This window comes from Condylostylus longicornis, unplaced genomic scaffold, assembly GCF_029603195.1.
Source record: "Condylostylus longicornis isolate FDR11 unplaced genomic scaffold, ASM2960319v2 ptg000022l, whole genome shotgun sequence".
Lineage (NCBI taxonomy): Eukaryota > Metazoa > Arthropoda > Insecta > Diptera > Dolichopodidae > Condylostylus > Condylostylus longicornis.
The window spans coordinates 5,807,156-5,835,071 of NW_026577991.1; the positions used below are offsets into that span (position 1 = coordinate 5,807,156).

General features: G+C 21.5%; 1 protein-coding gene across 7 annotated transcripts; it reads right to left on the reverse strand.

Moving 5' to 3' along the window:
- Positions 1-341: 341 nt before the first annotated feature.
- LOC129606767 (serine protease inhibitor dipetalogastin) lies at positions 342-27,840 on the reverse strand. 7 transcript variants are annotated; one of them, XM_055517297.1, is made up of 7 exons: positions 27,650-27,840; positions 27,103-27,346; positions 24,716-24,825; positions 5,010-5,473; positions 2,126-2,232; positions 1,906-2,057; positions 342-1,795 (listed from the first exon to the last, which is right to left on the reverse strand). In XM_055517297.1, exons 3-7 carry the CDS (start codon positions 24,771-24,773, stop codon positions 690-692), a joined length of 1,887 nt encoding a protein of 628 aa, XP_055373272.1. In that variant the 5' UTR covers positions 24,774-24,825; positions 27,103-27,346; positions 27,650-27,840; the 3' UTR covers positions 342-689. The 7 variants fall into 7 exon arrangements, with proteins under 7 accessions (XP_055373272.1, XP_055373277.1, XP_055373276.1 ...); XM_055517302.1 differs by having other exon boundaries at positions 5,010-5,170; positions 27,650-27,839; XM_055517301.1 differs by having other exon boundaries at positions 5,010-5,371; positions 27,650-27,839.
- Positions 27,841-27,916: the final 76 nt, after the last annotated feature.

Below are 27,916 nucleotides of genomic sequence, written 5' to 3' on the forward strand. Positions count from 1 at the left end.
TTCAGTTTTACAGCAAACTAGCAAGATGAATTAATTTAATTAGTACAAAGGAACATAAAAACATAATTTTTAACAAATTTTTAAAATTTATAAATTTTTACACATTAGAGATTTTTTAGAATTGCCTAATCTTATTCCCTAAGACCACTTACAACAAAACTGGAAAAAAGCATGCTAATGGATAAATTAAAACGAAGAACAAGGTCTAGCATTTGTTCTGGTCGTTCTGGTTTTGCTAAAATAAATTTTCATAAATACGATTTTAAATGAGCTTTAAAAAGTGAAGGGAATTCAAAAAGAAAGAAAATTTATTATTTTTATTCTGATATTTTTGTGTTTTATTAGGTCTTTATTTATAAAACAAATAAATATAAGCTGTCTATAAAAATTTTTTAATCTATGAAAATTCTTTTCATGTTTTGCCTTTCTAATAAATACGATAATAATAATAATAACGTAAAACTACGGATTACTTTCCAAAAAAAAAAAAAATTATATAATTTATATAAAATAAAATAAACACAAAAACTATACAGAAAAGGAAATAATAAATAAATATTTTAATTAAAAAAAAAATTATCTTATAAAATTATCTTTATATCTATTACAAATATCTAAAAATACATATATTTAATTTTTATTATTCAGAAAAAAAAAATTAATATATAAAATAAAAATATTTCATATTTTTAATATAAATAATTTTGCATTGGTTCTTCTGGTTTTCCACATGATCCATAATATTGTAATCTTACTAAATTTCTTGTTCGACAACTTTCTAAATTCAAGAAACATAAATTTGTATATGTTTTATTATCTGTACCACAAACTGGTTCAAATTCTTTTGGGCATATTCTAGCACAACCTTTAAATGAAAATGCACCTAAACAACGATCAATTGGTACAACATAAATATGACGACCACAATTTTTCTGTTTCATATGACATTCATTTTTATAAAATTGTAAATCAGAACCGCAAACGAAATTTGATGGTTGTGAATCACAATCAGCATTACAATATTGTGTTAATAAACAATGTTTTAAATTAATTGGTACAACATGTGATTCACATGTACGTCTCTTAAATTCACACATCGATGGATATGTATTTAAATCAGAACCACATATTGGCCCACTTTCAACTTCTGATGTTGTACAACGATCACCGCAATCTTTTTCTTTTCCTTTAATATTTGAACATTCACCAACATGTGCCAATTGAACACCACGTAAACAAGTTGCATGTGCTAATTCACATTCGCTACTATATACTTTTGCATCGGTACCACAAAATTTATCATTTTGTTTTGATGAAAATATACCACCAAATAATTTATTAAATTCTTTACATGTTGGTAATTGTTTACAACGATTTAAACGACTTTTACATTTATCCATACTAACTTTACGTATCGCTTTACGATATGATCCACAATTTAACATTTTTAATTCACATAATGATGTATATACATTGCCATCGCTACCACATACATATTGTGTATCATTTTTTGAACATTCAGTTGGACAATCTAATTTTTCATCATTTGATGTACGTTGCTCCTGTGACATACAATATGATAATGGTACCTCAAATATATGTTTACCACAATTTGATGATCTCATTTTACATGGACTAGCATATAAACGTCCATCAGAACCGCATGTTGGTCTTGCTACTCTCCAGCATGATTCACGACACATTCTAGTACTTTGACAATGTTTACGATTTGTTTTAACAACACCTTGACCACATGTTAAAAGTTTCATTTCACATGTTGAATTATACACGTTGCCTATATTTTACGCATTTAATAATACATTAATATTATTCTTATAAATAATAAATTGAAAAAATATTTAAAAATATTTAAATTATGAAATAAATATAGTAAATTTTTAATACCATCAGAAGCACAAACTGGTCCATCTCTTGGTGCGCTATCACAATTTACTGGACATGATTCTCTTATAGCACTTGTATTAGTACATGGTCCAACATGTGATAAAGTAAGTGCAGAAGCTCCAACACGGCACGATTGTACTCGTAGCATACATCTACAATAATAATTATTTTATATTAGAATAATGTAGGTAATTTTTTCTTTATATTATAAAAGTTATACCTATTTAAATATGTACGGCCATCTGAACCACAAACTAAATCTTTTTCAGTTGGACAACGATGTTTACAATCAGATCCTTTAGCTCTTTCACATCCCTCTTTATCTTCCTATTATAAATAATACAAAAGATGTTATTAAAATTTTTCTATAATAATTTTTTGATATAAGATTCAACAATTAATTATTATATTTGAATTTTTAATGAGATTATTGAAGTTTACAAAATTATAATACCTTAATTTACCAGATTACATATTAATTTTAAATTCCATATTATATTTAAGTACAGTTTATTATTAAATTTTAAAATATAAATGCTAAATTTTTCCTATAAAATAAATTGATAAATCGTTACTCCTTCAATTTTGAATAAAATAATTGTCTAAATAACTTTGTGTACATTGCGGTAAAAAAGTTCATATTTGCAATAACCGAAATGTTACTAAAACGTCAAATAACTCAATAATAGCATTCCGTTGCTTGTAAATTTGAAAATTAGTGTTACCGATTGATAAATTTTAAATATTTACGAAAATCTACTTTATTACTATAATTTTTCGTAAAAAATTTAATCCAATATAAATACTTTCTTTCATTTCAATGAAAATCATTGAAATTATCGAGTAATAACTATGTTTAGTTATAGTATAAAAATTTTTACTACAAATTTAATTTAATTATTATTGATTGCCAGATTTTTACATATTAAATTGCCGGATTAAATTATTTACAACTTTCATATGGAAAAAGGATTAAAATTAGTGACTAATTAAAGTAATCAATATTCCAATTTTTAAAATAATGATTTTTGTAAAAAAAGTTTCTCTCTTTAGTCTTTCTAATTTCGTTTTTTTTTTCATTAGTTTCTTTTTTTTTCTTTTATTGATCTTACATGAATACAATTTATTATTCCTTAACTAAAATTGAAGGCTAAAATTAGTTTTTTTTTTTTTTACGGTATCATAAATTATTTTAAAGCAGAGAAAAAATGAAATAATAAAATTAATAAGTTCATGTAAAATTAAAATAATAATAAGAAAAAGAAAATTTATCATAAAAAAGAAATTATTTCAAAAATCTTAAGAAAATATAAAATAGCGAAAATAATAGAAGTGAAAAATAAAGAGCAAAAATTTTTTTTAAAAAATTTTCAAAAACTTTTACTTAGTAATAAAATTTCCCTCATTTTTCTATTTATTTTTCATTTTCTTTCATTTTTTTGTTTTTTTTTAATACTTTTATTACATAGTCATGAAAGAAAGAAAGAGGAAAAAAATTAGGCAAGGAAAAGTTTTGTAAAATTCCACGAACTACCATTTTCGTATATATATATACATATATATGTATGTATATAAAAATAAGACAATAATAAATTAAAATCTTAAAAATAACCTGCATTTTTACAAGGTATATATACATCTAATAACTTATACGGTATTTACAGGGTGAATTAAAATTTTTTTGTCACTAATATAAAAAACTACAAAAAAAAATATACTATTCTCAAAAAAAAAAAATTAAAATAATTTAGATAATATTGCTATTAAAAATTTCCAAAACACGGTAAGTCGTTTTCTTGACAATTTGACTTTATATGCTGTGTTGGTTCCGAGTTCGACTTATAGAAATATAGACTTTATAAAAATTATAGACTCTTCGAATGTACCACCTAATTGGAACGTAGTAATAAAGGTAACATTAAGATAATATTATATATTTTTTTGAAAGTAAATTGCAACAATTAACAGTAATTTCTCTTGATTACGGGCAGTTCCATTTAAATATACTATGTGTTCTATATAAATTCTGACATTTTGCCACTGAAAATTTCTCTTGTTCTATTTTTTCAACTTAAAGCTGAATAAAATTTGACAATTATGTGCCTTAATATAAGTCAATATCCGTAAAGCTTTATAGTAAAATTGCTAGACAAATCTTATAGGTAGATTAGTTATTTTAAATATTTCAAAAACATATTTTTATAGTCAGATTATCAAGATCCGGGGGAGTGGGGTATAATTCATTTAGCTAAAATCTACTGAAATATTTTTACTTGTTTATTATATAAAAATTTGTAAACACCGAACACCTATTACAAGATCACCCATTACAAGCAATTTCAAACAAAATCCTAAATAAGAAAAACTCTGTAAGTGTATCACTAAATCTCATATATTAATAGCATAATAACAAATTCACATATTCTATGAAAATTTTTTATTCCGTATAAATTCGTCTTATTTAAAAATCCATAAATATTGCTCACCCTATATACAACGTGTATATCTAATAAGAAAAAGAAGAAAAAAAAAGAAAACATTAAAATTTCTTATTATTTTATTGTATAATTTACTTCTACTTTCTTTTATACATTTTCCATATTATTATCTTTAATCTTCCTATTTTTCCTTTTTTAACTATGTCTACATGCACCTTATGCCATACCCATATACCTATATTTCCATCTTTGTAAAAAAAAAAAACAAAAATCTAATTTATGACATTAACAATCCGCAAAATTTTTTAATTCGATTTATTATCATTATTACTATTATTATTATATCTACTCAATTATAATCACAATTTAATATATACTTGTATGTGTTATAATAAACTAATAATTAACTTACTGACTTACTGTTATAAATGTACTCAAATAGTATACCCATATTTGATAACTTTTACTATATTATTTTCTTATACTTTACTTACTATGGGAGTAAATTATATACTACTGTATACGTGTTAAATTATATTATTCTCATAGCAGTAATTTTTATTAAATCTCCTTTCTTCTCTTTAACATATATAATAATATAATATACATATATATCAAACTATTTGTATATTTTTCAAAATATAAATAAAACAAAATAAAACTCACCTTGACTTGATTAACTGGTATTCTTGAGCATGTACGTTTTTTCATTTCACATATATTTGCATAAATTATACCATCACTTCCACATACTGGTTCTGGTGGTGTTGTTACTGGTGGACATGATCTAGGACAATTACTATTTGATGCACGATTTTGTCTTACACCTATTATACCATTATTATTACTATTGTTAGAATTTCTACTCCGTAATTTTGTTATTATTAATGTATCATTTTTATTTTTATTATTATTATTATTCGACGACTGTATTGTTGTTACAAAAAATGGTTGTATTGTTGTATCATCTAATATTACTGATGATGATACTGATGATGATACTATATCACTATAATCGTTACTATCATCTTCTAAAATAGTAGGTATATTATCATCAGGAGAATTTTCAATTTCATCAAAATGTGGTGAATTTCGATTAAAATTTACTGTTATAACACGTATTGGTGAATCTATATATTATATTATTATTGTTATTATAATGATGATGATGATAGTAGTATAATAGCAAATGATGAGTAATAGTTGTAATGATTTTATTGTTGATATTGATGATTTTCATTGATAATGATTGTTGATGATAAATATTATTGTTGATGATAATGATGGTATAGGTAACGGCATAGAAAGAAAAATAAAAAAAAAAGAGAAAGAAAAAATATGATAAGTACATACATATAACATTATAAATTACATATAAATATATAGAGATGTATATATAAGTGTATATATTATATTTATAAAGATGTGTATGTCAAATGAATTAAATTTAAAAGAAAGAAAATAAAAGTATAAGAATTTGAACTTTTACACGCTTTTTATTCAAATATAATTAACGATTTTAAATGAATGAGAGAATGTGATAGGGGGATATCATATAGGTTGAATGAGTTGAATATAATATTATGGTAAGTATATATTAGCATATAATATTATTGACGGTATTCATAATAGAGAGGAGAATATGAATGAGATGGTAAAAGAAAAAATTAAATTACAGATTATCCGGTGTTTTAATTGAGGCCTATCGATCGCTTACATTTTTCAATAAACAAAATGAAAGGAAAGGAAAAAATTCAAATTTATTCAAAATTGAAATTAGTAATTTTTTTTTTTTTGTTCAAGCAAGGTAAGGTTTTTTTTTTCTTGTAAGCAAGTTTTTCATTTCAAAATATTTGATGCATGGTAATTTTATGTACCGTAAGTATATGTATACGATATTTGTCTATATATAGGAGAATCACGTTTTTTATGAAAACGAAAGTTAAAATTTTGCTTTTTTGTTTTTTTTTTTTAATGTCTATTCAATTTAATTAGAAAAGTTTATCTAAATTTTCATTTTTTTTTGTTTTTGGGATTCTTTAAGTGGTTTTTTAATCAAGTTTGTGTTTTTTTTTATATTTACATACATATAATTACATATACACAGATATATATTAAAAGTTCAATAGCCGTTTAAAATTTTGATTAGAGATTTATAATTTTACATTAATATTAAAATGAAACAAGTACAAGAAAAAAATTGATTAGATTAAAATTTTATTTGATATTGGCGGCAGATATACCAACTTAATTAAATTATCATAAAATTTACGATATGCCCATGTGAAATTTGATAGTTCATTTAAAATAATTATTATGCTTATAGTTTTTCCGAAAAAAAAAATTTTTATTCTTAAAAATTGTATATGTGTTCCTTTAATTGATATGGTTTTATAATACAATGTGATTAGATGAAATATGAGTCCACCATTTTAAATATAATAATTTAAATGTGAAAGTATATCGTAAATATACAATTTTTGTTATTTAGAATTCGTGAACAAATAATTGAGTCTAAAGAAGAACTAATTATATGCTATGATGTCGCTACATTTTTGTATTTTGTCTAAGAACATGTGAAATTATGCGTTTATATGTAGGTGTACAAAATTTTTGAATGCACCTTACGGTAATTAGATATTTCATAAATTATAATATCGAATGATAATTAGGTTTTCAATTATGAATAACATAACATTCCAAAAAATTATTAGACTTATGAGAGAAGATAAGAGAATATTTTAAGTTATTGTTAGCTATAATAAATATTATTACTAATATTTAGTAATAAATTGTAATGATTAAACGTAGATGGAAAATATTTAGCTGATTAAAATAATTTACAAAATTTCTTATACTTTAAATTTCCGACATAAACAAGATTTTTAAAATGTCATTCGTTATTCATTTCAATAGCTGCGTTTACACGACGATTTTTGTATAAATGGTTGAAATATGTACGATTTATCCTTGTCAACAAAGTTTGCCGACAAGAGGATTGAAATCTATGTCAAACATTGATGCGAAAGTCGTCACGTAAACACGGGTATATTAAAAAATGAATTGACAGTAAAGTAATGAAAAATAATTTTGAAAATTTTTGACATACATACATATATGAAATTATAGTATTGGTATTATTATAATAATGAAAATGTTTTTAATTTGTCAAACTTTTTTCTAAAACATTTCCACTTTTATTTACCTTAAAGTATATAACGCTTTCTTTTAAATAAAAATAAAAAGAAAATAAATTCAAATTGTCAATTTTTCTTTTCGTATGCATTTTAAAATAACAAATAAAGAAAAAAAAAACAAATTATAATTATATGCATATGAGCATTAACAATGAATGATCGGTTAGAAAAATCAATTTCAATACATTAAGCCATTTATTAAAATCAATCTTATTTGACAGCATAGATACGCAAATATAAATATCTACCTTTATATATGAATGTTATAATGCATAATATATGTACATGTATACGATATTGGAAAATTTATTTTTTTCAAGTATATTTTATGGGTGAAAACTATAATATAAGAAGTTTCTTTTTTATAAATGACATCTCAATGACAGTTCATCAATTTTAGAAAATAAATTTCAAAATTGAAAATCCTATAAGTTAATTGCAAGCAAAAATAAAACAAATCTTTTATGCAAAACATGTTAAAATTGGGCGTATAAAATTTATAAAGAAATTGAAAATAAAAGCAATTTATATTATTTTTCTTCTTATTTTTCATTTTTAAATTTTTTATTAAAGTTCAAAAAGTATAGCTATTATTTCTTTTAACGTATAAATTAATATCATTTAAATCACGTATCAAAATTTATTCTGACATATTGGTCGTTTAAGTTAATTATATTATTTATATATATGTACACATATATTATCACAAATATACTATATGCAAATTTATTTGAGATGCGGTTTTATTACATTTTTTTTTTAAATAAAAAGTAAAAGAAATAGGTTTAAGAAATTTGAAAAAAAATACAATTTATTCTTTTTGTTTTTCAATATTTAGTAAAGATCTGAATGCAAATTATAAATTGTGGTACACACATATACAGTTTTGAGAGGTTATGTGTCATATGAGTGTGTGGGAGAAAGAGAAATGCTAATTTTTTTTAATTTTTTCTCAATTAATCAATTGATTCAGAATAAGATTTTTCTTTTTTTTTCGATTACTTCAATTGTCGCTTTAATTGTATACATACATATAAACATAATTAAATTTTGAAAGTAAAATTTGTACAACAACATATTAATGATTTTATAGAAATCAATGGCTATAAAAACGGATGCAATAAAATGTCTCTATTTTAACTAATAAATTCAGTTGTCAGATGAATGTGAAGTTTAAATAGATTGACAACTTTTACGTTAAATATGCAAGTAAATTTAAGTACTTTAATTTGACAAAATATATATAGTGATTTGAATTTCTCATGTATAATGGATGACGTGTTGAATACCAGAATACTTATAGGTATATGAAATAAAATGCATTTAAAAAAAAAACTGTCAATTAATTTTAATTTAAAAAAAAAAACTTTTTTATTTATTGAAAATACGTGTAGGTAATATCATCGTGTATATATAGTTTATAGTGATATACAGAAGGCAATTTTTTTAATAAAAAACCTTATTACACACTAGCGCCCCACAAAAGATGTAGTTCGTTGGGTAGTTACAAAAATTATCTGCTGTATATCACCATAAACTATATTATACAAAATGGTAGTGATATCCTCTTAAAATTTTCCACAGTTTTTAATTACATAAACTAATTTCTATATTAATATTTTTTCTATTGATTTTGCATATATTAAGGCGCAAATTATTTCATATGGTTTTATAAGGTTTTTCATTATTTCATATTATTTAAAGGTTTTTCTATATTTCAATTTAACTGTATATAATTACTAATTAGTCAGAAATAAAATTTAAATTAATTTTATTACAACTAAACTGTATAATAATTGCAATCATATAAATGTAAATAAGTATTTTACAGCATTATAACGAAACATTTGAAGTTTAGAACATTTTTATAAGCGTACAAATTGACGTTTGATCATAGACGAAAGGAAAATTATATACGTATATAGAATGCAATTTTAATTCTTTAAATAAATGATGTCATTGTAATTAAACTTAATAGTTCTCATACAGTGAAATATATTGTTCAATTTTTGCAATTTTCAGTAATAATCATAATATAAGTACAAACAAACTCTGTCTAACAATTTTTACTTTATAATATAACAAAAATGCTTTGAGAAATTTTACGTGCCAAGATTTTTAAAATGCAGAAAAATTTGATCTAGTTCAAATTATTTTCATTGAACTAAATTTCAAAATAAAATCTTTGCATATACTATAATAATATGGTATATACTAATATAAAATTTAATACATTTCATTGTATATAAAATAAAAATATAAAAGAAAAAAATTCATTTATTCTTGTCTTCACTTAATTAGTACCTTACTGTAAATTACTATATGAATAAACAAAAGAATTTCGAATTCATGAATCATGATATTTTGTTGTATATGTATGTATACATATGTATGTGTCTACCTATAACACTCTTTGTCAAAAAAAAAGTGAATACGTTGTAGTGTTAGAATTCTTCCATTTGATTTTATCTGCTGTATTTATTAAAGGCGTTTACATAAATTGAAGCTCTCATTTATCATATCATATTATTATATTTATTATAGAATAATTTTTTTCTAATTGCACATACAATTTTTTAACATCCTTTTTACTTTTGTTCTTTTATTCAAATTTTTACATTGTTTTATTTCTATACTATTCCATTTGATAATAATTCAATTGAAATTTTTCACATAATCATAAAAAATTTAAAAAAATTTCTGTCTGCGATCTGAGCGCACTCTATTGACATCTCTTTTAAAATCTTTATTAAAATTTTATAATTAAACAGATATGTCTAGCAAGACAATGAAGAACAGTACGTATTTGAATGATGTAAAATAGGTATACATATGTAACATACATATGAATTCACAATATTACTATTCAAAATTTACAATTAAAATTTTGTGTAAATTAAAAATACAGATGGCGATATTGTACATTGAGATAATTTTAGTAACTACATATTTATAAAAATCAATTCAACATTGTTGCTACACATTTTACATTATTTATTGAAATTTTTATTTAATAAAATATGCGTATATCATTGACTCCATTGTGAAAGTAAAATTTTTTCATTATATCCTATATTATCTCATCCTATTTAACTCATTTGAACTCAGACAACTTTAAATTATTAAATAAATGTATATATAACATTGAATAATAATAATATTGCTATTAGTTTTCTTCAAAAGTATATAAAAATATGAATATAAAGAAAATTATAATTAATATTAATTATACATAACATGAATAAGTATGGCAACACTCGTATACAACCGATTATTCGTGTTAAGTATTATTAATATTATATATGTATATACAAAGTTCAGTAACACAATAATATATAAAGATTATTGATTTATCTAAATGGTATATCGTAAAATAGACCTCGCGTATAACTATCATTAAAACATGATTTTCACGCATGAAATAGTTACAAGTCATACATCTTTTTTACTCGCATAACTGAAATGTATACCTTATTTATGCCTATATTATTAATATATTTTTATATACGTTCAATGTAAATTTCGCATTTAAAAAAATATGAACTTTTTTTCATAATTTTTTAATTTTTAATTAGTATTACAGCTTAAAATATTTTCAATTGAATAATCTTTTATAATAATTATTACACACTTTTTTTTTGTGTGTTAACACCTCTTTCAAGTGTCTTTTTCTATATGCTTTTCATTTAAAAAATCAAATAATTTCAAATAATTTTCTCTCATCTTTTTTTATTACTATATAATATTTTATTATTTTTCAAAATTAAAATTATGCACACATATACACATATATATCATAATATTTTCACTCAATTGACTCAATATATATATAATTAATATAATTTCTTAATTACTATTGACAGCATATTGATCACGAGTATATAAAATTTTGGTAGTATATATAGTGATAAAAGCCAACGTACAACATATAATTATACGATATAATGAATTAACTATATTGGGTGTATAATAATGATTTAATTAACACCATATACATTACATTATATACTCTAAAATCATATATTTCAGAGAAAGATAAAATAGCTACAAGCATAATAATAAGAATAAAAGTGTGTACGATAATTTCAGTTATATTTACACACAATATTTATATATAGGTAAGTACACAAGTATTTTGCATATTATACTGTTATACAAAATATATAGGTAAATATTTTTATATTTGCTTCTTAATGCTACACTGGTTTTTTTTCTCTTATACATGTATACTTTTATATACATACATAATAAGTATACTCTTATAATTATAATGTAATAAAGAGGCATTGATTTAACAATTTCAACTTTGCATTTTATTGACTTTAATGCCGCGCATTAATGAGTCGAAAAATGCAAAATAACAAAAACAAAACAAAAACAAAATGTAAGAAAAGATAAGATGTTAGGACAAGAATGAAGAGAAAGAGAGACACAAGTGTGGTGTGGTGTTGGTATGACTGATGAAAAAAAGAAAAAAAAATTGAAAAATTGTGTATAAAACAATTAGAAATTGGACAATTGCAATGCAAATAAAAATGTAATGAATAGGGTTATAGCGTCAATTATAGCACTGTGTGTATGTATACTTTGATTTTGAGGAGAGATTTTTCCATTTTATTTAGTTCGCTGTTTCATTTTTTGCCTTTATTTATTGTTGTTTTCATTATTTTGTTTTTTGGAAAGTAAGTAAACTAATCAGTCAGAAAATACTTAATTAAAACAGCAAAAAAGTGAAAAAAAAGTAAAAAAAAAAAAAGAAATTTTACAATTTATTTTTTGTTTTTTTTTTTTTTTTATTATATTTGCAATTTTGTAGTTTCTTTGTTTAATTTCTGTTTTATAAGATTGTTGAGAAAATATTTCTTTTTTTTTTTGTTTAATAAAATTAGCAAAAAAATCACAATGATTTAAAATTAGTGTAGACTTTTTATGTACGGAGAAAAGCTTTCACCATAATGTTTTGGTTTGCTTTTTTATTATGTTTTCATTTTAGGTTTTGACTTTTTAATTTTCAATTATATTACTTAGGTACACATATATATATATATGTGTACATCAAGGTACTTGAGTGAATTGAGTGAATTAATTATGCGATATTTTTTATATTTATAAAGGTGTACAAATATTAGTAAATAAAAACCTCATAATTAAAATGCTTAAAGGTTCATTTTCTTTTTTGTTTAAAATTCTATTAATTTTTTTTTTATATTTGTTTATTTTGCTTTGATGTTCTTGAAGTTGGAGTGTTCATTATGAAAACTTATTCTATATTAATTAAGTATATTGATTTTGAAAGTTATAAATTTTACTTTTTTAAAAAAAAAATAAGAGAGCAATAAGAGAGAAAGTAAGTAGTTTTAATACACACAATTAATATCAATACGTATATACTACATAATAAGATCCTAAATCAATTAAAAATTGATTATAAAAATGAATTAATCTTTTGTAGTAATTATTATTTGGATGAACGAATTGTTTATTTGAATTGAAGTATAATGTCATTAATAAATAATATTTGAGAGAGTAGAAAGGATAATTTTTAAAAAAATATTTTAAGAGAATAGTACAAAAAATGATTAATAACTTAAATACATTAATTATTACTTAACATCACATAATATTCTTTTTCAAAATCCATATTCAAATAAAGAGGTTTTTTAACAAATGAACGAATGACAAACCCTTTAAAATAGCAGTGACATAAACCCGTAATTTATTTAAATTCTAATGAATTTTATACGTATATACTCTGATTTAATTTTATTTACCACTATTTAACAATTAAGGCTTTTTTGACATATTTTTCATTCCTCTGGTCGACAATGTTGCATCGCTTTTTACAAATGGAAATGAAACTTATACTACACATTGCGATGCAAAAGTTATCGTGTAAACACTGGTTTAGATACAAAAATTTTTGATATTTCTGTAGTGGAAGCAAAAGTATTAGAACAAGTTATGCAGAATTTGTTATTTATTTATTTTATTTTTGTTATCTCATTGAGCTTCTGTGCTCGTACATATAATATACGATACATTATCAATATTTTAATAATTTGAGTTCCTTAATTCCAAAAATCATGTTAAAGCTCTAAAATTTGATTATATGTATATACAACAATTATAAGCTGCAATGGAAACATAATGTAATTAAAATATTTAAGTAAAATTTAAAATTGAGAGCTACAAGAATCGATTCAAATATATCGGTTCTATAAGAATCGACATTATTTGATTATTGTTCGTAACTATGCATAGAGAACTTAAAAAAATATGTTACTCTAGAATCAATAATTATTTTTGATAAAAATATAAAAATGACATCGTTAATTAAACTGTTATATTTTCTTTCAAATGTTATTTACATATGTATTCAAAAAAAAAAAAATAAATCAAAGTGTTTTTTAATTCTATTTCAATTCATATACATAAATATATAGAATTTTATTAAAATTCAAAAATATCGGGAAGTAATTTTAAAAAAAATTTACATACATATTATACTCAAAGAAATTATTAAGAAAATCATTTGTATACCACTTAAACTATATAATGAATATACACAAATAAATATGCTTTGTATAAAATATAGGATTGTATTTAATTGCATAATAAAATATTCAATTATAATCATTTATAAGTCATGCACTTTTAAATTTAATTTCATTTCACTGAATATATTACAGAAATTACTTTACATAGATTTTACTATTAATATACAAAAACATGAATGCAAAATAAGTTCCATAATATGCAAATTAAGTATTAAGTTTAATAACCTCTCTCATTTTCAATTTTCATGTGACATTTATATGTATGTATATGTAATCATGTATATGCACAAATTGAATTATATCAATTAACATAGAAGTCTTATTTATTTATGAATATTTGTCACTGTTTTAATTAAATCATATCAATTCATTTCTATATTATGTAGTATAAAATAAGACAATTCTCGGAGTTAAAAATGAAAATGAACTCTGACTTTATAGTCTATATGAAATTGTAGAATATATATGTATATATATATACATACTATAGGGTATAGTTCCATATTATTCAATATTACTATATTATAATTGTGTATATGCGCTATATAATTTTAAATAAGAATTATTGTAGCAATTTTGTAAATTATTGCATACGATAAAGAAAATGACAACCATATGTATATATACATATTAAATGAACATCACATTCCTTATTTTTAAATATATATATATTGTATATATATACAAAAAATTTGAATTTATAGATAGCTATATAAATAAATTGAGTTTCAATTTAAAAAAAAATTCTTTTTTCATTTTTGATTCATATTATGTATTTACAGTAAATGTATTATAATAGACCCAAAATTCGGAAACAAGTGCCTGCCTGCTCAACTGCAACAAAAGCTGTAACAAAAACCTAAAATAGAAGAGTGTTGGTGCGCAATTAAAATAAATGAGATCTTATGCAATTATCTCATACGTCTCATTGTATGCAATTTTTCATAAATAATTTCACAAAATGTGAGACTCAATTGAAAATTAGATTTAGAATTGGAAATTGTTGCTTAATTAAATTTTTGTTCTTCTATAACCAAAATACATAATCGTAACACTATATAATTGAAAAATTTTAATGTTATTCATACTATAAATCGAAAAATTAAATGTTTGACGTATATTTGACACAAATAAATAATATGAGTGACAATAATTTATAAAACAGAAATTTTTGCAAAATTTTCTCAATCCAATGTTGCGAATTTTTGAAAAACTTAAGAATAATTTTATAATTAAAATATTTTTTGTAATTCCTTTTGTAAATTATACATAATTTATATTTACCATCCTGCACAGAAATTAAATCAAAACCATATATGTATGTCATAATAATATTAATACGAATATATTGTGCACCTACGACTTAATTAGTGCAATTAAAGAAAAAAATATACTGCAATTAAGAAATCATAAGGAAGTAGAGAAAAAAAAAGAAAGAAAATCAAAAACCAAAACCACATTTTGCTACTCAAATGATTGTAATGAAGAACAATATGCGAACATCTTAATAATTAAAAATAAGACCATTATCATAAATGACACATTGAATTAAATAATAATGACATATTATATGATATGATCACGTCATCTACAATTACAAAATACAAATGAATGATTATAATATGCACTTACATAAAAATGAATATGATCACATATCATATCTTAATGGAAACTGACAATTGTACATTAAATTGAAACAATATACAATAAAATAATATTAAATTTTTATTTATAATCACTCTTTTGTATAGCAGACAGCGACAATTGATTGCGACCTAACCTTAAATGATGATCATTCATAATACGAATCTCTGCTAATAAATTTATCAATATAAAATATTACTTAAATTTTTCAATTGTTATCGAAAATTCCACTTGCTTTTGAAGTTTGTTAATCTTGAATGTTATAGTCTAAACTAAAACAAATTGGATGTAAATTGAAATTTTTGAAATTTAATTAAATACAATATCAAAAATAAATTAACAATTAAGTGACCAATTTGAATTTATTTTAAATTATTATTGCTTAAATTCCCTTTCTCCCAATATCAATTTTCATTGAAATCTTGTAAGTATAATCATCATTTAATTTATCTGATTTGAAATGTCATTTCATATCATCGTTAATAAGTTATGGAAGTATGATGGTAAGCTTTACATGAATATGCATTTTAAATATAAAAATTTTTATTATTCAAACTTGATATTAGTATAGATGGGAAACTACATAAATGTAGATTCAATTTTATTCTTAATTAAAATATTTGTAGTTAATTATTGAAAAAAATGTGTCATATATTTAGGGCTCATATTTTCATCACATTAAAATTATAGTATTATATTAGGGATTGGAATATTAGATAGGAGTATTGTGTAAATTACACGCTATGAATTTAAGTCAAGAAAATGATTGCATATAGACAATTTAAATAATGAAAATTTCGAAGAAATCAAACTTCAAGAAATACAAAGAATGTTATCAGCAATTGAATTGCAGTTCCAAATTTTTAAAAAATTTAAGGTTATATTTTGAAATTTTCATATTAATAACAAAGGTTTTTACAGTTTTACATTGGTTTTAATTAAGAAAATTAAGTATACTTTTAGGCGTTGTGAATATGTACTACATTTCGAACAAATTAATTATGCATGAATGTACAATATTTTCTACATTACAGCTATTACTTATTCTAAATTAAATAAGTTGCACTGTTATTGCTTAAATTATCTCCAGTTTATGGTATACCCTGCTGTTACCCCCTTAATATTATTTGTAGTAAATAACATTTATAATTACGTACATACTTAATATATATATATATACAATAATAATTAATTTATTTTATAAGCAAATTAATTTTTAACTGTAATATTGTAACTTTTGTTACAAACATTGGCATTACAATAAGTACATGAAAGCAAATATAGACCATAATTCATTTTTCTATAAAAAAATATTTAAAAGTTTTTTTAAGTGGGTGTTAGAATGCTTGTAATTAATAATGCAAGTATAATATCTACACACATACTATATCTTTTGGCAAAATCTATTACGTTGAATAGGGTTATGAAGCTGAAGAAAAAATTAAAAAAAAAAAACAAGTATATAGAGCGACTGCAAGCATAATAATCGATTAATAAGTTTATACATTAGTATTTATGCTGGTACAGCTGGTATTATAAAAATATATAGATCTATATGACAATGTCTATGGAATAGTATGCACTATTATGCTATATTAAGAGTTTGATTCCTGTTGATTCATCAAATTGCATCTTGCAATGCGCATTTTTCATACACAATTTTTAAAATATTTATTTCATTTTTTTTTACTTTTTAAATATAGGAAAGGCGAATGAATTTATATTTCATGTATGTTATCATATATATGTCATATATACAATAGTACGGCAGTGTATATAAGTTGTCACATTCAAGATTATATATGTATGTACTAGTAGTTTTAAAATCTTTTTGCAATAATGCAAAAAATATATAAAATTTTTTAATTCTCTATATTGGTCTACAATAATAATAAGTCGTCTATAATATGAAATGATCAACAGCGGGAGAATATAAAATTTGTATATTTATTGCACCATCAAGAAATAACGGATTTTTAATATCATATTATACATATGTATGCATGTATGTAGGCAACATTCAAGTATTTTTTTTTTATTATTTTCTTAGTTTATTTTCTTCTTTAATAGTTCCGCCCTCATATATAGTTTTTAGGAATTTGTTTTTGCTATTTTTTAACTTCAAAAAAGCGAAATTAAATAAAAAAAAGAAAAAAATTAAAAAGAAAAAAAAAATCAAGAAAAAGTTGAACTCTTTTTCTTTTGCAAAGAACTGAACAAAAAATAAAAATCGACTTGCCGGAAAACAAACAACACGTACATAAGTGTTGAATGACTCTGAATTTAAAGAATATATTGCAATAATTTTCATTGCAGTTATCCTTGACAACTATAACGGATCTATATGAATATTGTACAGGAACAAATATATATGTAACATAATGTGCTTATGTACATATGTACGTATTTATTGCATACATATGTATATAATTATTTTTTATATTATTTTGTTGTTTGAAGGCGATGATGATTTTATTTTACGATGCGCATATTTGTATAAGAATATTTTTTTTATAATATACTCAAGATCTGAACCGGAACAAATTGTGCATATAAAGAATATAAAATATTATAAACATATATATAAGAATTAAAATTTAGTATAACAATAATAATAATAATATTATATAAGAACATTAAAAGATTTCCCATATACATATTTTGTATAAATTAATTTATTTTATTATTATGTGCAATATTATAATTTTAAAATATTCACAAATATTATTACTGATTATTTAAATGACAGTTAAATAATTTGACAATTATTATACATATTGCATGTGTGTCCCTACAATTCGATATTGACTATGATTTTTCCCCTATATAATGGGATTTTGAAATGGAAAAAAAAATTAAATTTTACAATTTATTGCAAATTAAGATAATTGTACGTTTACCGTTCATACCACTCCATTGTTGCCAAACATTTTTCAAAAAATAAAGCAGAATATATGAGGATTTGACATGATCAATTCTTATTTGATGAATGATTATAGATTTTTATTGATTTTTATACTGTGAATTAACATTTTGCATTAAAATTATTTTCATATTGTCAAATTTATTAGTTCATTTACATTTATGTATATAATAAATGCCTTATATGCCGATTTGTTACATATCATTCTATTGAACTTCCCTATAATTTTGTAATGCATTTTTAATGATTGTTAAAAGTGGGAAGGAATTGAGCAATTTTTAAATTCTTTGTAGGAAAATCTGAGAATTGAGAGTATTTGAGAGAAATTCAGAGCAATATGAATAAACACAACATTGCTGTACACTTGTCATTCACTTACATATTTATACTGAAATTACAAACAAAACATTGAAATCGATTATCGAATTTATATCGATTATAGAATTTGTAATACAATTTTAGACTTTACTTGTAAAGATTCTGAAAATGAAATCTGCTTATACCCCATAGTATTCCATTTTAATTTCTAAATAAATAAACAAATAGTTATAATTATAAAAGATAAATAAGTGTTCTTATATATACATACATACATATTTAAAACGAAATGAAATTATGTGTTAATTCTACTACTTGAAATAAATAACAAAAACAAATAAAAAAAAATTAAATTCATTATTCACCACCATTATTTGAATGTTCAAGCACGAAAAATTGAAAAAAAAAAAATTTCATTTGTATGTGTATATGTATTTGTTGCACGTTTATATCTTTAATAATAGCATAGGTATTAACCATTAAATAGAAAAGATAAGAGAAGAGTTAGAAGAAAAAAATGAAAAGAAACAAGAATGAAAAAAAATAGAGTCTTTGTTTTTTCCTGCTTTCTTGACCTAATATAACAAATGGTGTGCAGATTTAATTTTTTTTTTCTGCTAATGTAAATTCGTTTTTTTGTTTTTTTTTCTTAATTCTAACAGTTTTTGAATGTTTTGACAAACAGTCAATTCTATTTATATGAAAAAATTTATAAATCTTTTTTTTTTTATTTTTTTTTTATTATTCAAAACGAAATGAAATATTATAGTTGATATACATGTAAAGAGCTATTTCTAATTCATATATAAGTTTATCTTACAAGGATCGTTGTATAATATTAAATATAATGTAATAGAAGTAATAATTTTTCGTTTTGAATTTCATTTTTCATTTTGAATTTGATTGTACGCAAAAATTCCCACGAGATGGAGTTGGAAAAGAATTTTTAGGAAATAAGCTATTAGTGTTGAAAAGCTACTAAAGTTTCACACAGCTACAACTTTCTTTCTAGAAGGAGGATTATATTAAAAATTTGGAAATAACTGGTTTCAGATAATCGACAATTAAATTTTAACCGACATTTGACTATGCTGTAGAAGAAGTCATTTCCTCCGTTTTAAAAAGGGGGAGATATTTTCAAAAATTTTCTCTTAGGGATTACTTCCTTACTTAAAATCTATTTAAAATTTCAGCTTTCTATACTTTAGTGCGTTTATAGAGGTTTTGTAAACAGACACAACATATACATAAAATGCTTCTAATCACTGCTTTTCCATTTTTTTTTTTTGGAAGAGTTATTACCATCCTCAATCGAGGGTAATTTCCCGACACGTAAATTTTTGTAAATTTCAACTATTGTAACTATAGTAATTAACTGCAATAGAAAATGATATTTTTTTTTTTTAAATGTTAATGAAAGTCACTTTTACAAATAAAGTAATAGTTGATTAAGTAGAAATATCGTAAAACTACTAATATAATAGCAATTTTCTTATGTACGAATGTAGTGTATTGTTTATTATAACTTATTCGAATGTATAGTTATTATAAAGGTGACCAAGACTTTAATATATATGATACATGCGCTCCCATTCATAGTATTATAATTTATAGAGCACATATTAAAAAAAATTATTAATTAAGCGAAGAAACGTAGACGCACAATAATTATGTGAATTTTTTATTTTGTTAAATGAAATGATAATTCTCGGGAGCTACATATATAATCTCTGCATAAGAATGTTTATTGTAATTTAAAATTATTCGATATAGTTAGAAATTTTAACTTTTCCAAATTTTTATTTTTCTTTTATTTGTATTTTTATCTCATGTACTTATAAAATTATTAGACATAACACGATTTAATAAGAATTTCATGATTTTTGATTTCATGATTTTTTGAAAAACTTAATTAAGGTATAGATTTTATCATCTTTAGAAAATATTCTTATATACAATTGCCTCAAACGTTTAAGAGTTTTCTAAGAATAAAATAATCTTTTATAAAATATTTTTCATTTCACTCTTTTATACATTTATATAGCAAGTATATACAAGAGTATAACTGTAAACATGCCACTTTTGTAATGAATAAAATTATTTTCCATATAAACTTCTTCTATATATATACACAATTATATTTATTAAGCATTTTTTTTATATTTTTTTATTTAAGTGGTTCATTGAGAAATTTTTGACCATTTTTATATATTTTTTTTTTTATTGCTATACCACGAAATAAAGTGAGAAAAAAAAAATTACCTGAAAAATTTATGAATACAATTTTACTGCTATACACGAGAGAATAAAAAAAAAAGAAAGGCAAGAATATAAAAATCTGAAAAAAAAAGCTGACCTGTTAAGTATTTATTAAAAATGATGTCTGATTCACATCTATTGTTGTCCTATAAAAAATTTCTGATAGAACTTCACCGAAATTCATTTATATTAAATTTCATAAATTTATTACAAAAAAAAAAAAAATGGAAGCGAAAGTATTTTAAAGTCAAAGCAAAAAAAAAACAAAACTCTCAATCAAATTTTGCATATTTAGAAAGACTTTATCACTTTGTTATTTTGGTATATGGCAAAATCTGTGTTGAGAAGTTCCAAATATTAATCGCTATTATTGATAAAACTTTCAAAAACACATGATTATGTTATTCCTCCATATATTCGCTTAACAGGCTATAAAAAAAATTTATTCATACCTAATTTAGAAAATTAATTCCATTGTAATTACATACTAAAACTAAAACATATGTAGATACAATTTATAAAGTTAACGATTTGAATAAATTAACAATTTAATAGACAAAAAAAAAAAATTAAAAAATTGCAAAGAAAAAATCTGATGTGGCCAGCACATGACCAAGCGCAAAGTGTATTTGTCTGGTTTAGCGAAAATTTTGCACAAAATTATTATAAAAATGGCTTTTAAACACTTCTTTCCAATTTTTAGTATTAGGCGTTAGTAAGCTTTTAGTTAAGACAACTCGAAAAATTAAATTTAGACTATTAGTTAGAATTTCGCTTTGTGCCATCCGAATCCCTTGCAAATTTTGTCAATTTGTTTTTGTAGTACACAAAATTTAATTATTAAATTTCAAAAAATTTCGTCAATTAGTTTTCATAAGATATGGTGAGAATCGGATATGTATAATCGGTGAAAATCCGAGGCCTAACATATTATAAAATTTGATCAATATGTGATAGCCGAAATAAAATCATATGGAATTTTTCATTTAAAAATCGGTTTAGTCGAATTTGAGATATACGCTTGGATATACATAGGTCAATAGACCGACGGACTGACATCTTGCTAAAAATATCTTATTTACGTTTTCCTACCATGAAAAAAATCTGTTTCTATCGAAAATTCGATATGCCTTATTGTACGCAAGCAATGCGTTCGGTATTAAGATTAAATTTTATAATGCCTCTAATCAAATAATAAAAATCAAAAGTTGCGATTTAAGAATTATAATAAAAAATTAAATTATTCAGATTGAATATAAAATTAATTATATTATAAAAAAAATCTAATTAATTTTAATTTATTGATATTTGATAGTTTAATTGATTTTATATTATAGTAGTATGGTGTTAATCGGATTGTAAAAATCAACTTGAATAAATAATTATTTTATAGTAATTAAATTAATATGATTATTATTGAATATTAAATTTATACAAAATGCAAAAATTATGTTTGATTAATTTAAATTGAATTAAACAGATTTAAAAATCGTACATAATTAATAAAATGAATAATAAAATTAAAAGAAAAAAAAAATAAATTGAACATGGAAAAAAATTAATCTAATGTTTATTAAAAAATTTATTAATTAATATTTAATTAATTTTTTTAATAAATATTATAGAAAATGAATTTTCAATCATATTTAATATTGATCTCTTTCAAGTTTGTACTGGACTTAGTCAGTAAACTAAATCTTATTAAAGTATTTGAATTTAAAAATCACGAATATATTAAATTTGTACATCCATATCTAATGTGTTTCAAAAAGGCGATGAATTTGTTCCTCTGAAAGGAACCGAAACCCTTAGGACATTCCCACTTCGACCCATAAATTCTTTTGTGATTCCATTCTCACCTACATTAGCATTATATCAAGTACTCTCAAAAATTGCAGCATGGCAGCCACCTCAAACCGTTAGGCTTCTATCAGGGTCATAAAACCCCTTCCGTAGCATCTCAGTTTTTTTTTTATTTGGGGTGTAAAACAGTGAGGAAATCATTTTTTTTTTATAGTTTTCTAATTATGAAATTTTTTAATGATACTTCTTATACTTGAAGGATTTTAACGCATAGGATTCATTTTGAAGTGATCTCAATCTTAATAATAATTTAATAAAATAATTTTTATTATAGTCAGAAATTTTATGTTTACCCTGTAGGCCAATTTTAATAGGAATAATTTTTTGTAAATTGTTCACCGATTAGAAATCATATACATATTATCAAAAATAAGAAAACTTGAAAATTCTAAACTAATGGTTATTGTAATGGCTATATACATATATGTTAATTATTTTATTAAAGCAATAAAATAATTTTTCTGCTAAAAACTATAAGAATATTTTTATGGTTCAAACACCAGAAAATTGGTTTATTTCTATTTCGTTTAAAAATATTATCTAGCGTGTTCATATATTATTTTGTGATTAATTAATAATTTATATTAAAACTGTAAATTATAATTCTATCAATTTGAAATTCGAAATTCCTTTTTAAAATTTACTCTTTTTAAAATAAATTATTTTATAACAATATTGTGCAATTTCATTTATTAATTATTACTTATATGGTTCGAGAAATTCAAACATTTTTTATAAAAAATAAAACGAAATTAGAATTTTATATACTAATTATAATTTTGCTGTAATAATGATTTCTGCAAGGAATATATAAATATATAACATTAAAATGTATATAATATGATAAGAATTTTTTTTATGCATCGTAGCGATTAATTCTAAATTATATAAAATAATTTTTAATTGGAATTTTGATTATTTTTATTAAGCTAATTCCAAATAATTAATAATATTTTCAACTTATTGCTTATATAATATATAAATTAGCTTAAAAGCAATTATAAAACTATTTGAAATTCTTTGGAGCATCTTAAAATAGCAAATAATTTAAAAATAAAATGAACTTTTAGTGTTTAAATATAAAATGCTGAAAATTTTAGTATATAGCTAGAATATTTCATTGAACAACAAATTAATTGTCAAAGAATAAAGAATCGATTATATTCTCAATTGTATATATAAATCGATTAATAACTATTTTTACAGTACTATAGTACTATTGTAATAGTGCTGTATTGTATTATATAAAATTGTTGATTTTATGTAGCTGAAAAGTAGCGAATCAATTTTTACGTGATACATAATAATATTTTTTTTTATATTATAGGTAGATTTACGTTAACTAATTATGTCAAATCTTTAAACGTTCATTATTATTGTCATTTCTATATCTCAAAATATTTTAAATTCTCAATTTTCGTTTTGATTTCATTGTGAATGAATTTTTATATGACAAGAACAATTAGCAATATTATAAAAAAAAGCTTAAACGATTATATAGGCAAATTTTTAATATTAAATTTGTATAATTATTAATTTATATAGAATATTATAAATACATATATACTCTAATATTATAATTAATTTATAAATATAATTAATTTTAATTACCTTCACAATATATTCCACAGATTAAAAATATTATTGCAATACCAATTTCCTTCCACATATTGAATAAATTTTATATAGTTTTATTTAATAATTTAATTAAAAAACAAAAACTAATTTGAAGAAAACAAAATTAAATCAATGACTTGTTTTGTCAAAAAATTTTATCACAAAATTGTTTAAATTTTTTATTATATTGTATATTTGTATATATATAAAATTGTTAAATTTATTTATTTATATATTGTACATATAAATTCAATTTCATATATATATTTATGGAATATATATATATATTAAATTCACTCTGTATACTTTAGAAAAATATTCGAAAATCAAATAACAAAACAATATTTATAATTGATGCAGAAAATCAGTAAAGAGTTATTGCACTTTTAATTTATTATTACGATCGCATATATATTACTTTTTTATATTGTACATACAAAAAATATTTATGAGGAAAAAAAAAATTAAAAGATTTTTTTTATATATATTAAAATAACAAAACATTTATTTTATAAATATAAAAAAAAAAACAATAAAAAACAAAATAAAATTCATAGAAATATTGGGGTTTTCCTTGCTTTTTTTTATTTTCTTTTAATGAAAATGAAATAGAAGAACTAAAAAAATATTATACCTAGTGAAGAAAAAAAAAAGAACAAAAAAGACAAATTGATTCTTTGCTCTTTTTTTTAAATCTATTTCGAAAATTGTCACGTTCTGTACTATTATTCTTGCAATATACCTATTACTTACTTACATGTATATGACATATATGTCATAAGAACATACGCTATTATGTAAATTACATATAACAATATTAAAAAATCTTTGTCATTTATGGATTTTTATATAATAAAGATAATATACACACACACATATATTCAGAAATATGTAATATGTATATACCCTTCAGAATGCAATTTGTAATTTTCTATTAAAAATTCGAAATTTTAATTCAAATATTTAGAAATTTTTAATTGTATAACTGTTATATAGCAATTTTGTTCGAAAAAAAAAATTTTTAAAAAATTTTATTTTTTTTTCAATTAAAAATTAAGAGTTTTGTAAAAATTGAGGAATTATAATAGCAATTAAAATTAAATTATTGAATACAATCAATTTGACATTATATAGATCTTCATTTTGATTGACAAGATTTGACAAGGGCCATTTATATAGCTACAAATGTATGTTTCATAAATTAAATGACGGATATAAATTTTTTTTTTTATTTTTCCTTGAATTAATCGAATATAATGTCGAATATCAAATAATTGTGACATATTTTATGTACATACATTTTTACGTATTATGGTCAATAAAGTATATTATATAGAATAAATATAAATATATACAAATGTACTATAACTGTGATATAACCAAAAAAATATACAAAAAATAAAAATAAATTTCTTATTTTCACGATTCATAAAATTTCTATAATATTTTTCTTATTTCATTTTTCTTTTTTACTTATTTTTTAACAATTTAATTATATTACATATATTTTTAATTACTGTTCCTTGTTTCCAAATAAAAAAAAACATACATAAAAGGTACCTATTACACTTTATTTCAATAAATATAACAAGAAGTCGGTTTACTAAAGAAATTTGACAAAAAAAAAAAAAATTTGAAATAAAAATTTGAATAACAAAATCATTTTTTTATATGTAAATGTGTGTATGTCATATAAAAGTATTATATGCATATACATAATAATAATGTAGGTTATAAAAAAAAGGTAGCGAGATTTTTTCTTTTCGTTTTTTTTTTGTATAAAAATCCGTTAATAATTTTTAATAAACCACCTCAAGCGGAAATTTCAACATATTATAAAGAGAGCAATGTTATACAACATTACAGACTGTATATGGTATGTATATCTATACATATGTATATATGTGTGTTTGCATAAAATGCATCTACTTGAAAACGGTTCTTTTTATTAATCGTTATAAAATTATTTATTCTATACAAAAAAAAAAAAAAAATTATAATTGTAATAACGAAAATGCACCACTTTTTATTTTGTTTTTTATTTTTTTTTTTTCGCCTTTTTCTTGTTTTGTTTTTACTATATATGTATATATTCTATTAAAATCTTATATGAACTTTTGTATATTTATAAGTAGGTATTTTTATAATATATACCTTTTGTACAAAAAAAATAATTATGTTGAATTAAAAAACAAAAAAAAAAAAAAAAATAATGAAAAATTTGGCGTCTAAAATGTCAAATACAAAAAGGTTATTATTGTTCTTTTTCTCACTTTTAATAATTTTAATTTAATATTCCGCATATAATAGTAAATATATGTATGTATATTTGTGTTTACATATTATTATAAAATTTTTTTTTAATAGCTCAATTAACCTACCCTCATTTAATTTTTATTTTTTTTTTTGTTTTTTAAGAGTTTTATTAAGAGTGTTATACTACTAAAGTACATTAAATTATGCAGTTCATATGCATTTATTTATTTATGTGCATGTGTGTTTTTAATTTCTTCTTTTTAATTTGTTTTTTTTTGGTATATTATTATTATTATTATTTTTATTTTTTATTGTTTAAATTTATTAAAGTGAAGTTTTCTTTCTTTTGATATTTTTCCGGATTTCTCTCTATAATTGAACAATTAAAAAATTTGTCAAAAGAACAAATGTGTGAAAAATGAAATTTTTTTAAATTGAGTTTATCACATAATTATATATGTACATATGTAATTTTAATTTTACAAATAAAAATAATCAAAAAATAAAAAAAACACCAAAACACTTTGTATAATACCGTTTTTCTATATATATATATATTATGTGTTATATGCGATTTTAACTTTTCTAAATTATATTTTGTCCCTTTCTTTTTCAATATTTTTTTCTAAATTTTCAAATAGAAATATTTTTTTTATATATATTTATATATACTTTTCCAATTTTCCGAATGACTGAAGATCAGGGATCACAACAAAATAAAATATAGTATTTAAAATTTAAATTATTGTTTGTTTTTTTTGCTTTCCTTTGACTTTTAAAAATAATTTTTTTTTCCTAATTTATTTTTTAAATTTAAAAAAATTAATATTTTTTTTTTTTAATTTAATTAATTTTATTTATTTTTTTTAATTTAAATATAAGAGCAAACAAAATTGAATTTTCACAGTCAACAAGGAAAGTCGAGATGCGACTGGATAT

Bases quoted from the DNA above. Each gene is read 5' to 3' on its own strand.
- LOC129606767 (XM_055517297.1), bottom strand. From the start codon at position 24,773: ATGTGGAAGGAAATTGGTATTGCAATAATATTTTTAATCTGTGGAATA. The intron at 5,474-24,715 runs GTAATTAAAATT...TATAATATATAG, and splicing joins CTGTGGAATATATTGTGAAG to ATTCACCAATACGTGTTATA. The intron at 2,233-5,009 runs GTGAGTTTTATT...TATTTATAATAG, and splicing joins TACCAGTTAATCAAGTCAAG to GAAGATAAAGAGGGATGTGA.